General features: G+C 46.1%; 1 protein-coding gene across 3 annotated transcripts in view; it reads right to left on the bottom strand.

The window, feature by feature from the left end:
* PPFIBP2 (PPFIA binding protein 2) overlaps positions 1 to 8,891 on the bottom strand; it is a 105,576-nt gene extending 96,685 nt beyond the window's left edge. The window contains exon 1 of one of the 3 annotated variants that reach the window (XM_060176978.1): positions 8,789 to 8,891. In XM_060176978.1, the coding sequence (XP_060032961.1) occupies positions 8,789 to 8,868 (80 nt within the window). In that variant the 5' untranslated portion in view covers positions 8,869 to 8,891. Of the gene's footprint in view, positions 1 to 6,626; positions 6,844 to 8,788 lie in introns of those variants that run through there. The other 2 variants (XM_060176981.1, XM_060176979.1) reach the window with 2 other exon arrangements.
* Positions 8,892 to 13,054: the final 4,163 nt, after the last annotated feature.

Here is a 13,054-nt window from a genome sequence, read left to right as displayed (position 1 = left end):
GGTTTAATTACAATCATGCATTCTCTTTACTATTTAACTTATTTGGTTGTTGGAAAAAAAGTTATGATGCATTTTTTTTTTGCATAGAAAAGTGACTCATCCAACAATCCAGTATTTTATTTCAGTATTTTTATTTATTTATTATTGGTTAGAGAGAAATTGAGAGGGGAAGAGGAGATAGAGAGGGAGAGAGACCTGCCTCACCACTCGTGAAGCTTTCCTCCTGAAGGTGGGGACCAGGGTTTTGAACGCAATATCTTGCACACTGTAATGTGTGTGCTTGACTACGTGTGCCACCACCTGGCCTGAATATTTTATTTGACAGAGACAAAGAGGCAGAGAGGAGAGAAGGAAAGAGAGAGTGAAAGAAAACACAGTATTGAAGCTTCCTTCAATGAGGTGGGGGCCAGGTGGGAACCTGGGTCACTAGCATGGCAGAGCAACGCACTGTCCAAATGAGCGATTTCTCCGGTCCCCAGTCATACTCCCCTGAGCAATGCCTTCCTGTCCTGTCAGCCAGAACTTTGCAGTCCTAATTCCTGAACAATTCTGTCATATCATTTTTATACTCAAGAGATCTTCAATGCTACTGAAGTAAAGTTTAACACCTTTTTCTGGACTAAGTACATTTCATTAATTGGAAAATACATGCAAAAATGAATAGTTTTATTTATTTATTTATTTATTTTTATTGTTGTCACTGCTGTTGTTGCTAGATAGGACAGAGAGAAATTGAGAGAGGAGGGGAAGACAGAGAGGGAGAGAGATGGATAGACACCAGCAGACCTGCTTCACCACTTGTGAAGCTACCCCCCTGCAGGTGGGGAGCCGGGGGCTCAAACCGGTATCCTTACACTGGTGCTTGTGTTTCGCGCCATGTGTGCTTAACCAGCTGTGCTACCACTCAGCCCTCAATAATTTTATAGTGGTATCTGCTAAAAGATACTAGCTTTGGCTTCAACTTCCTTTCTTTTCTTTTTATCAGAGCACTGCTCAGCTCTGGCTTATAGTGGTGCTGAACCTGGGACTTTGGAGCCTCGGGCATGAGAGTCTCTTTGCATAATCCTTATGCTATCAATCACCACCCCCCCCTTTAAACTTTCAAGGTGTTCCCAGCCAGAGAGACTTTAGACTCAACACTCCCAGTCTCCTCAGGCCCCAGTCACCCTTTAACTGGAGCCACTAAGGCCTCTCTTCCAGGCTCATCTGTCCTTTCTCCCGGCCTTTCAGGTTCTGATCTTGTCCTTTCCCTCATCTCTGGTGCAAAATAACCCACTCTTTTCCTGCCTTTGCAGACATGGCAAAACCAGCCAGCTCAAGGCTCATGTCTACCACAAACTCTTCCATGTTCTTAGTGCTGGGCTGCACACAAAGGCTGATGCAGCCCTAAAGCAGCTGAGAGTCTGGAGAAGGCATGGATGGAATTGTACAAATAAATGCCTAAAACCACAGCTGTGATCAACATTTGGTGCTATATGCATACAATAATAAAGAAAAGAGCAAAATGAGTGGCAGAAAGGAAATCCTGAAAGATTAATCTTGTTTGCCAAAAGAATAGTAAGAGTACATCTCATGGGCCAGGGAGATAGCATAATGGCTATCCGAAGTCTCATCCTGCTTGAGGCTTTGAGGTCCCAGGTCCAATCCTGCCCCCCCACCCCCACCAGAAGCCAGATTTGAGCAGTATGGCGTGGAGGGGGTGGGGTGGGGGAGATGGGGAAGGTATATTCCATCTCACAAAGCAGACATAAAAAGACAATTCTTTTTCTAGGAAGAGGACATAGTGTATGCAGGGACACAAAGGTTAAAAAAGAAGAAATTGTTTAGTTGCTCAGTTTGGAGAATTGTAGAGATGCAGCTGTCAAACTCTAAATTGTGGCCAGTCTCTCTGTAGAGCCTTGAATGCCAGACAAGGATGCTATGCTTATTCTTTCAAAGAGGTGGTCCTAGACCACCAATACTATAGGTGTGTTACAGGGGTTCAAGGTAATACACACAACATGGAACGCAGGGATGAAAAAAAAGTACCACACAGAGGCAAAGTTTAGGTCTGTGCATATTCAAGTGAACCTTTCAGACTGAAAGAGGAAACAGAAACAACAATCACCCAAGACCACTCAACATAATCATAAGTTTCCGGGACACAAAGCTGAGAACAATCTGCTGAAGTCTTGAGAAGATTTGAGTCTGAAGCTAAGACAGCATTTCTTAGAAGATTAATTGCCCGTGTGAGAGGGATAAGCATGAACGTATATGAAGGTTCGGAAGGTGAGCAACCCTTGGCTTTCAGAAGATGGGAGGGTTAGGACCCACTTTTCTGAAACCACCTGTGGGGTCCTGTGAAAACTGAGACACTCAGGTGCCAAATGTTGAAAGCGAAGAATGAAGCCAGGGGAGCCAGGTGGTGGCATACCTGATTAAGGGCACATAATACTAAGTGCAAGGGCCCATGTAAGGATACAGGTTCGAGCCTGTGGCTCCCCACCTGTGGGGGGGGAGGGTGGAGGGAACACTTCACTAGTGGCGGAGCAGGTCTGCAGGTGTCTATCCCCCCCCATATATATCCTTCCCTTCTCAATTTCTATCCAATAAAATGGAAAAAAAAATGGCTGACAAGAGCAGAGGATTCATAAGCCATGGAGGCAAAAAACAAAAACAAAAAAGAATGAAACCAGGCAAGTGGAACGGCTTTGAGGAAGGAGGCAGCAGGAAAAACAGTGACTCAGGGGAAACACAAAGTTGCCAAGCGTTGCAGCTAGTGGTGCCCAATTCAAATGAGGGCAGAATGTCACATTTTCCCCTGAGGATCTTGAATGGGGGTGAAGTCTGTGGAACTTAATCAATGTTTAAATATCCAATAGGTGTGTTCATGTTAGTTCTTCCTTCCATATATTGTTTCAGGGCTTTAAACAGAAAATCCTTAAGCAGAGGAATATGAAGATATCTCTGTTTCAAAAAACAAAAAGTAAAAATCTCATGACCAAGTAAAACTTTCACATTGTACCCTAAACTTTGTAATTCAAAACGCTTATGCAAAGTTAAATTCTCTCGGGGTTGTGCCTTCCTCTTCACTTCTTAAGCCATTCACTTCTTTTTGGTTTAAAGTTTTATTTATGAGAGAGAGGAGGGTCCAGGTGGTGACACACCTAGTTAAGTGCACATAATACTAAGCTGAAGGACCTGCACAAGAATTCAAGTTCCAGCCCCCGGCTCCCCACCTGCAGGGATGGGGGGTAGCTTTGCAAGAAGCAAAGCAGGTCTGCAGGTGTCTATCTCTGTCTCTCTATCTTCCCTATGCCTCTCAATTTCTCTCTGTCCTAGCCAATAAAATGGAAAAAATGGATTCGTAATGCCAACACTGAGCCCAAGCGATCATCCTGGAGGCAAAAATAAATAAAAAATAAACTAAAAGGAGAGAATGAAAGAGAGAGAGAGAACGAACACCAGAGCATCACTCTGGTACATGAACTACCAGGGACTGAACTTGAGATGTCACATTTGAGGTGCTTTATCCACAGGACCACCTCCTGGACTGCACTGCATTCACTTCTTTTTTTTTTTTTTTTAAGATTCTCATTTATTTTTTAATTCTTTTTTTTTAATTTTTTTTTATTAAAGAAAGGATTAATTAACAAAACCATAGGGTAGGAGGGGTACAACTCCACACAATTCCCACCGCCCAATCTCCATATCCCACCCCCTCCCCCGATAGCTTTCCCATTCTCTATCCCTCTGGGAGCATGGACCCAGGGTCATTGAGGGTCTGCATTCACTTCTTACCCTAGACAATCTATCTTCCTAATCTCTCCTGCTCCCCCATTTCCTCAGGTCTCAGGCAGGGCTCACTACTTGCATCCTGATTGATATGCCAAGGCCCTGCCTGGCTCCTTCACCCTCTAGCCTGTGTCTTTTCCCCCTTAGCACCGCTTCAGCAGTACCACTAGAGTCTCAGCTAGCAGCTCCCAACAGAATGTCCTGGGGGACTTGTAAAAACACCCCAGACCTACTTAATCCATAGCCTTTAAAAATTCCCCAGGCAACTGTAAAATTTCACCAAACCAGGCTCTTAATCCTTGCAGTAGACAGTAAGGGGATGCTCCACTCCAGGCATGTATCAGAAAAACAGGTCCCACTCTGTCTACAGAATCAGAACAAGGTTCCAAAGGGATTTTTTTAAGTATGTCAAAAGATGAGAGGCAAAGCTCTAAACCAGTGTGGTCTGGCCTTTTGTTCTACAAATATTTACAGGGTTTTCTCCAGATCTGGCCTAGGGGGTGTGAGTCTGGGAGGGTCAAGGACCAAAGTCCTTCCCTGACATTAAACTCACAGAACTGTCAGTCAAACCACTGCATAAAACCCAGCATAGGCTCCCATTTGAGTCCAGACTTTGGCACTCGGCCTTCATGACCTGTTAAAACCATGTTCCAACTTTGTCAAAAGTTTTGTTGTCCACCCCTGACCCTAGAAGCTAAACATTTGACACTTTTTAGAGCACCAGAGTTTTCCTCCTTACACAGTTCTCAAGGCTCAAACCATACTCTGCCTCCTCTGCCTGGTGAAACAAGAGGGATTCTCTGTGGTCCACTAACCACAAGTCAGAGTTTGAGATTATGCCAGATTTCACCCGTGTGGATGTAAAACAGGAAGTCCTGTGACTCTTTGTTCTTACCTCCTTCACTATGTAGATCTCATCTACTTAATGTTAATGTTACTACCCAGTCACCCTAGTAGACCATACGGGATATACAGTTTGTCTCTTCAGTAGCAATAAGATAGTAACTTACAAAATATCACATTTTGGGGGGGCGGGTGGTAGCACAGTGGGTTAAGTGCATGGACCAGCTTAAAGATCCCAGTTCAAGCCCCCGGCTCCCCACCTGCAGGGGGGGGGGTCTCTTCACAAGCGAGGAAGCAGGTCTGCAGGTGTCTTCCCCTCTCTGTCTTCCCCTCCTCTCTCAATTTCTTTCTGTCCTATCCAACAACAATAGTAGTAACAACACTAACACTAACAACAAGGGCAACAAAAATGGGAAAAATGGCCTCCAGGAGCAGTGGATTTGTAGTGCAGGCACTGAGCCCCAGCAATAACCCTGGAGGCAAAAAAAAAGGTAATAAATAAGTGAGTAATAAGTAATAAGGATATATCAAATAAAATCATGATTATAGTAAATGAAAAATTCACTTATATCTCATTTCTAACTCATTTTAATATGTATTTAACCAAACTATAAGTGGGTTCATCTTCCTTTTAAAATATATTTTATTTTAGTGAGAGATAGATTGAGGGTGGAGGTAGAGAACATAATGGTTATGCAGAGACCCCCATGCCTAAGGCTTCACTGTCCCAGGTTCAATTCCCCATACCACTATAAACCAGAGCTGAGCAGAGCTTTGGTAAAATAAATAATAATAATAATAATAATATTTTTTAAGACAGATTGATAGATACTAGAGCACTGCTTAGTTCTGACTTATGGTGGTATGGGTGAATGAACCTGTGACTTTGGAGCCTCAGGCATGAAAGTGCTTGTTTGGTGGAGTTTTTTTGTTTGCTTGCTTGTTTGCATAGCCACTATGCTATCTCCCCAACCCAGTTTGCCATTCTTAAAACCTAAAGAGAAATACTCTCTAAGTAAAAAATGTAGTGTGTGGGGGGTTATAGCATATAGCATCATGGTTATGCAAAAAGAGTAATGCCTGAAGCTCCAAAGGTCCAGTTTCAATCTCCTGCAGCACCATGAACTGTGCTAAAAAAGGGGGGGGGGAGCATTTTGTATTTTTCATAGACCAATAATAAAGATTCAACATACTGAAGATGAATTACATCTACCTTCTGACAGTTGGGGAGATTTCACAATATCCAATATAAAATTTGGAAAGACTTCAGATTTTCATTACAATCAATTAAGTAACTGGGAAAGGAAGGAGCGAGATAAAGAAACAGACAGGAAACGGACCAAAATATGAAGAGGGTGATGGATGGAAGCCAAATATCCATCCAACAGCTCTACAAGTAAAAGTACAATACTCGGGATTTGTTTCTTAAGAGGATTAGACGCTGGCTAGAATACTTGCTTCAATCCTACCAAACTTTGGCAATTCAGGGTTTCTCAGCATATAATTTTAATCACAACTAAAGTAAAAACTCTGAGTCTGGAATGGGGGGGGGAACGTTACGAGGCAGAGACGCCCCCTTTTCAAACAGACCCAGTCCCATCTTATCCTTAAGACTTTGGCAAGCAATTTGCATGTTTGCAGTTAAAACACAGACTAGCCTCTGACGAGGTGTGGCAACCGGGCACGGTCCGGAGAGCACAGACCTGCCTGGTCAGACGGACCCAGAGCACCCCGCCACCTGGGGCTGTGCATCTCTGCAGAAGGCAGCGCACCCAGAACCGTCCCAGAGCCTCCAGCCCGCAGGGGTGGCGCCTGGAGCTAATCCTCCGATTCCGGGGAGCAGCATACACAGCCTCCTCCCACTTGAGGTTCGAGAAGGAGGGAGAGGGTGGTTCCAGTCCTCGTGCATGGCCCTGACCCCCGACTCACAGAGGTTCCTTGTCCCTGAGTGACTCCGGGTCTGGACCGCGCCAGGCGCCTGGGGGCCATAGGTGCGGGGACCCACTGACCTGGGTGCCGGGCTCCTCTCCGGGCGTCTCAGGTGCGCGGGCTGCTGGCGTCCCTCCCGCCTCCGAGCGCAACTGTCCGCGTCCGAGCTGCCGGCCACCGACCCACCGACCAACCAGCGATCGGAGCGGCTGCGGCCGGGCCAGGGGCCCACGTGACGGGGGCGGGGACCCACGGGAGGCTCGTCCCGCAGAGCCCGCGCTCCACCTTCCCGCGGGACCGCCCCCTGCCACTCCTCCGAGCCCCAAGACAGTGGTGCTGCTCTAGGGACCCGCAGGCCCAAGGTCCAGTTCCGTAGGCACCCGGGTTTCGCAACCTGCCTGCACCCCCGCCCGCCCCTGGAGCAGGGTCGCACCCCCACCTCTTCCTCCTTGCACCCTTCTGGGCCCCGGAGGTCACGGGCTGCTCCCCGAGCTAGTGCACCCAGTCTCCTGGGTTCCTCTATCCCGTCTGAGCGCTCCCCCACTGCAGAGGATGAACGAAGAGGAAGCAGAAAGGGAAACTGTACCGAGAATTACAGCGGGAGAAGCCACCAAGAAAATGACTAGAGGGACAATGGAAACACCAGTTCTTCAGGGGGCTTGACTTCTCGGACCCGTGCTTTCCCATCTCAACTGAATTTCGCCTCATGGCAACCTCCTTCCAGGTCTCTGAGCCACTCCCCCAGGCTAGAAAATTCTGGAGTCACCTATGAGCCTGGCTTCTCTCGAACCTTGTGACCTGGGGTGGAGGTCCCTCTAGTGGCCACCGACAGCGAAAGGCACTAAGCGCCCTGTCTTGGGAAAAGCTGATGAAATAAGTTATTTCCTTGTGCCCAGTACAGAGCAAAGTAACACTGATCCCAAGAAAAACTTTGGCGATGCCAGACCACAGAATGCAGCTGGACCTAGTCTGATGCCTCCCCCCAGTGTGGAACTGGGTGTCTGGTCAGTTGTATTGCTTGGTTATCACCAAGGACAGGACAGCTGCTCATTTCAGCTGATTAAAATCCCCCTGGGCCACAGAGACTCAGATGGCATCGTCATCAGGGACTCTGGCATGGTCCCCAGCTCTGGCAGAAGTCAGTATTGTCCTGGCCCCAGTCTATCTTCGTTTCCACAGGCTGGGATGTTGTCAAACTCCAGAAGAACTTTTTTTTTTTCCCTCTTAAGTTACCCTGGTCTGAAATTACTAGTGTGCTCAGAGATCTTACATGTGAACAGAACTTAAGCCACCTGGCAAAGAGAAGACTGTTCACTGCAGGAACCTGGACAGGAGCAGACCAAGGGCAAAGGAAGGCGGAGATCCATAGGAGTTGTGTTACAACAGGACACTCTTCACTTCTCTTTCATTTCCTTAAAATAGCAGCAGGAGGCTTTGTAGGCCCAGGTTGCAACAGTTCACATAAGTTCACGGGTGTTTCCAAATCCCACGCATTGCCCCATCAGACCCACCACCATGACCTCAGCCTTCCCCCTACCCAAATGCTAATTTGTTCTTAGAACTATGCAATTTACTTTTAAAACATTGTTTTTAAATGGTGTAAATCATCAGATCGCAAGCTTATTCGTATTTTGGACCCACCTTAGGAAGCATGGAAAATACTGTCTGGATAAATAAATAATCACCTCCAGAGGTTCTGACTTAATGACCTGGTGGTACTGACCTGGTGTTGACATTTTTGTTGTTGCCACCAGGGTTATCACTAGGGCTCAGCAGCTGCATTAGCCCAGTGTCTACTACCCCATTACTGATATGTTTGTTACTTATTAGTTTGTTTTCTGGATAGACAGGAGAGACACCTTCAGCACTGTTCCACTGCCACGAAGTTTCCTGTCTGTAGGTGGAAGTTGGGCGGCTTGAACCTGGGTCCTCATACATGGTAACATGTATACTCTACCAGGTATGCCAACAGTTGGCCCCACATTAGTCGCTTTTTTTTTTTTTTTTTTTTTTTTTTGGTTTGTTTTTACCAGAGCACTGCTCAACTCTGGTTTAGGTGCTGAGAGTTAAACCTGAGACCTTTAGAGCCTCAGGCAAAAATTCTTTTTTGCATAACCATTGTGCTATCTCCCCACCCTTTAAAAATTTCCTGTGTCTTAAGTTTGAGGACAACAAATACTGGTCATAAGGACATTAGTCTCCACTAGCATCCAACAAGAACCCCCAGAGCTGAAAAGTTCACCTGGAAGAAGCCCAAGAAGGTGTTGAGGGGCCTGCATGCTGTCCTGTCCTTGCTGTCTTCCTGTGACATCCAGGAAACATCCTGGCTTCCTGGTGAAAACGTTTTGACCTCAAAGAATGATTCTTGCTGCAGGAATTCAAAATATCAGGAAGGATAGTTAGTGGCGGGTACACCTTTCAGAACTGTCAGATCAAAACACATCACAGGGGAAAGATAGACAGGACGTTACATGCTACCTCTAGAGCAGGGGTAGGGAATGTCCAGCCCACAGGCCATCTGTCATTTGGCCTGGCCCTGCCAACACAGCCATGGGTGGGACTCAAAATTCAATAAGTGCTCATTTCTAAGTCGATAGTTTGTATGGCCCATGAATGATGTTATAAATATCCAAGTAGTTCTTGGCAGAAAAAAAAAATCTTCCTCAACCCTGTCCTAAAGGAACTACACATACAGGGACCACATATTATCACACTTACTCTCTGCTAAGCACCCTACCTCCCTTACCCCAAGAAACAGGTTGGGGTGGGGGAGGTTAATGGCCCCAAACTCATGGAGGAGGGGTAATACCACCAGATTGATTGATTGATTGATATCTGCCTCATTACACACTCTAATAGAGTTAGAGTCGTGAATAATTACACTGTGTGGTGAGTCATTCCAGCCTGCCAAAAATCTACTCAAATACTATGCAGAGAAAAAGAATAATGAAAATAAAACCACCTCTCTTTCCCGCCTGTGACTCCAGCCCTGGCTTGGCAGCGTCAGGAAAACAGCTGCAAGCACACAAAGCAAACCCTCTCATGTGATCAACCTGGAAGGACACGTGACAAACACTGGCACCGCAACCAGCACTTGTGACCCAGACCAGGCCGAATTAGAGAAAAGCATGGGAAGGATTCTGGAGAAACCCCTCGGAAGGCACAGCTGCCTTCCGCCTGCTGTGTCACAGGGCATGGCTCTGTGGCAGCCTGCGTGTCATGCAGGCCTGTTGTCTGGTTTCAGCTCCAATTCCAGAATATTTTCTTAAGGGCCTCAGTTCACGGCAAACCTAAAACAGAGGCAGCACAGCCCTTCAAAGCTTGTATGTTATGGATCTGCCAGCAAATATAACATATGCTATTGAGATTTCTTCAGTGTCAGTTTTATTATGTTTTATGCAAAAAGGGGAAAGCAGGTGTGGTGAGGGAAATGAGACTACAGATGCAGCCCTCAGCCTCAGACCAGTTTTCTGGAGGAAGGAGCTTTTCAGAAAAGACTCAGAGGAAGGAACCTCTGTTGCAGACCTGAATACTGGTTAGAAGGCAAACCATTTTTATTTTATTTTATTATTTTTTACCAAAGCACTGCTCAGCTCTAGCTTATGGTGGTTCAGGGAACTGAACCTGGAACTTTGAAGCCTTAGGCATGAGCTTTTTTTTTTTTTTTAATATTTATTTTATTTATTTTATTCCCTTTTGTTGCCCTTGTTGTTTTATTGTTGTAGTTATTATTGTTGTTGTCATTGTTGGATAGGACAGAGAGAAATGGAGAGAGGGAGGGGAAGACAGAGAGGAGGGACAAAGATAGACACCTGCAGACCTGCTTCACCGCCTGTGAAGTGACTCCCCTGCAGGTGGGGAGCCGGGGTTCGAACCGGGATCCTTATGCCAGTCTTTGTGCTTTGCGCCACCTGCGCTTAGCCCGCTGCACTACAGCCCGACTCCCGAGCTTCTTTTTTTTTTTTTTTTTTAAGGTTGAAATGATGAGCATATTGCCTGCAAATGGTAGGGAGAATATTTGATGCTTCTTTAGGCAATGATAAGACTAGGATTTTCAGGGGTTTTCTGTTGTTTGCTTTATTGCCACCAGGGTTACTGCTGGGCTCAGTGCCAGCACTAAAATTCTGCCATTCCTGGCATCCATCCCCCCCCCCCCATTTTACTAGATAGGACAGAGAGAAATTGAGAGAGTGCAGTGATGCTGAGGAATTATTCTGATGCAGTCTCCGCCCCCAGGTTTTACCACGCCCTGCGAAATCCTAGCGGTGCCCCTTTCAACCAATCCTGTCCCCACATGTCACCCCTGGTTGTTGCCCAATAAAAGCTCTCCCACTTCCCCCCCCCTCTGGCCTCTCTCTCTCTCTCCCCCTCTCTCTCCCTTTCTCTCTCTCATTCCCTCTCCCTCCGCCATCTCTCTCTCTCTCTCGCTCTCGCCAGGTGGTGAGGTAGTGGGGATGGCCATTGTCGGCTGACTCCATGTGGCCTGAGCCACCCCCCCATCCAATAATAAAGATCTGTGTGCCCCACTTGCTCCGGACCTTCTCTCTCTCTTCTCCGCGGCGCAGCCCGACACCTGGCCCCAACTGACAGTGCAGGGAGACAGAGAGTGGGAGAGAAAGATAGACACCTGAAGACCTGCTTCACCACTTGTAATGTAGATACCCTACAGGTGGGGGGCAGGGGCCTGAACTCCAGTCCTTGCACTCAGTAATCTGTGCGCTTAACAGGGTATGCCACCTCTTGGCCCTAGATTTACAGTGCCTTCAAGCTCTATTTTTCTTTCTGTAGCTGTACCACTTTGAATGGCTCATGAATCAATAAATTAGCCACATCACTAAAACAGCAACTATATAGACATGTTCTGCATATCTCCCCAGGTGAGATGAGGTAAGAACTAAATGAAGCAAGGTGCATATACTCTGTAAGAAGAAAGTACTGTCATATATAAATAAATATCTTCACTGTACTGTTGCACCCACCTAGGGTAGTGAAGAGTTAAGGGTAGGGGAGATCAAAATTAAACATCAATTAAAAAATAGTTACTAGGGAGCCAGGCAGTGGTGCACCTGGTTAAGTGCTCACATTACAGTGCACAAAGACCCAGGTTCAAGCCCCTGGTCCCACCTGTGTGTGGGGAGGGAAACTTCATGAGTAGTGAAGTAGGACTGCAGGTGTCTCTCTGTCTCTGTTCCTCACTATCTCCCTCTCCACTCTCAGTTTCTCTCTGTCTCAATCTAATAAATGAAAAATGTTTTTAAAATAGTCCTGGTGGGTCAATTAGGTAAGAGAAGTCAACTGGATGTTGAAGAACAGAACTGGACTTTTTAGGTAGTGAAATATAACATTATTAGGGTCGAGAGATGGCTTACCTGGTTGAACATACACATTGCAGTGCACAAGGACCCGAGTTCAAGCCCCCAGCTCCCACCTGCAGGGGAAGGCTTCACAAGTGGTGAAGCAGTGCTGCAGGTGTCCTCTCACACTCTCTATCTCCCCTTTCCTTTTCAGATTCTATCTCTATCCAAAATAAATAAAAATATTTTAAAGAAATATAATATTCCTGTAGTCTGGGAGATGGCTCAGTGGATAAAGCACTGAACTCTCAAGCATGAGGTCTTGAGTTCAAGCCCCAGCAGTACATGTACCAGGGTGATATCTGGTTCTTTCTCTCGCCTCCTTTCTTATTGATAAACAAAATATTTTTTTAAAAAAAGAAATATAATATTCCTTTAATCATTTCTTTACATTTAAGATTTTTTAATTAAAAAAGAAAGAGTACTTTAGTTGAGCAGTGAAAAAAAAAGGGGGGGGGGAAGAATATAGGCCACAAAATATCTCACCTGGTAAGGAATGTGTCTTGCTATCTATCCATAAGGTATGGGTTCAAGCCCCAGGACCACATGAGAGTGCCATGACACTGGGCTAAGCTCTGATACTGTGGTGCCTCCAGCTCTATTCCTTTTTCAAAAATATTTATTTATTTATTTATTCCCTTTGGTTGCCCTTGTTGTTTTTTTGTTGTTGTAGTTATTGTTGTTATTATTGATGTCATTGTTGTTGGATAGGACAGAGAGAAATGGAGAGACGAAGGGAAGACAGAAAGAGGGAAAGAAAGACAGACACCTGCAGCCCTGCTTCACCATTTGTGAAGTGACTCCCCTGCAGGTGGGGAGCCGGGGCTTCAACTGGATCCTTATACCAGTCCTTGCGCTTTGCGCACCACCTGAGCTTAACCTGCTGCACTACCGCCCGACTCCCAACCTCTCTCTATTTCTACCTAGCTGAAATAGAATGAAAAAATACTGGCTCAGCAAGGAGAATGCCAACTGGAAGGGTGCCCCTTACCCTGAGAGGCCCAGCCAGGTCACCTCCAGCACATCTGTACGCCTCCCTCCATGTATCTATGTGTGTTTGGAACCCAGAGCAATGTGAATTTTCTTTTTATTTGGGAGATGATCCATGGAAAATAGATCCATGTCTCTCTCGTCCATCTGTTAATTGTTTCCCC

Source organism: Erinaceus europaeus, chromosome 17 (assembly GCF_950295315.1).
Source record: "Erinaceus europaeus chromosome 17, mEriEur2.1, whole genome shotgun sequence".
Lineage (NCBI taxonomy): Eukaryota > Metazoa > Chordata > Mammalia > Eulipotyphla > Erinaceidae > Erinaceus > Erinaceus europaeus.
The sequence above is the reverse complement of the archived record's forward strand: the minus strand, read 5'-3'. Positions and strand labels throughout refer to the sequence as shown.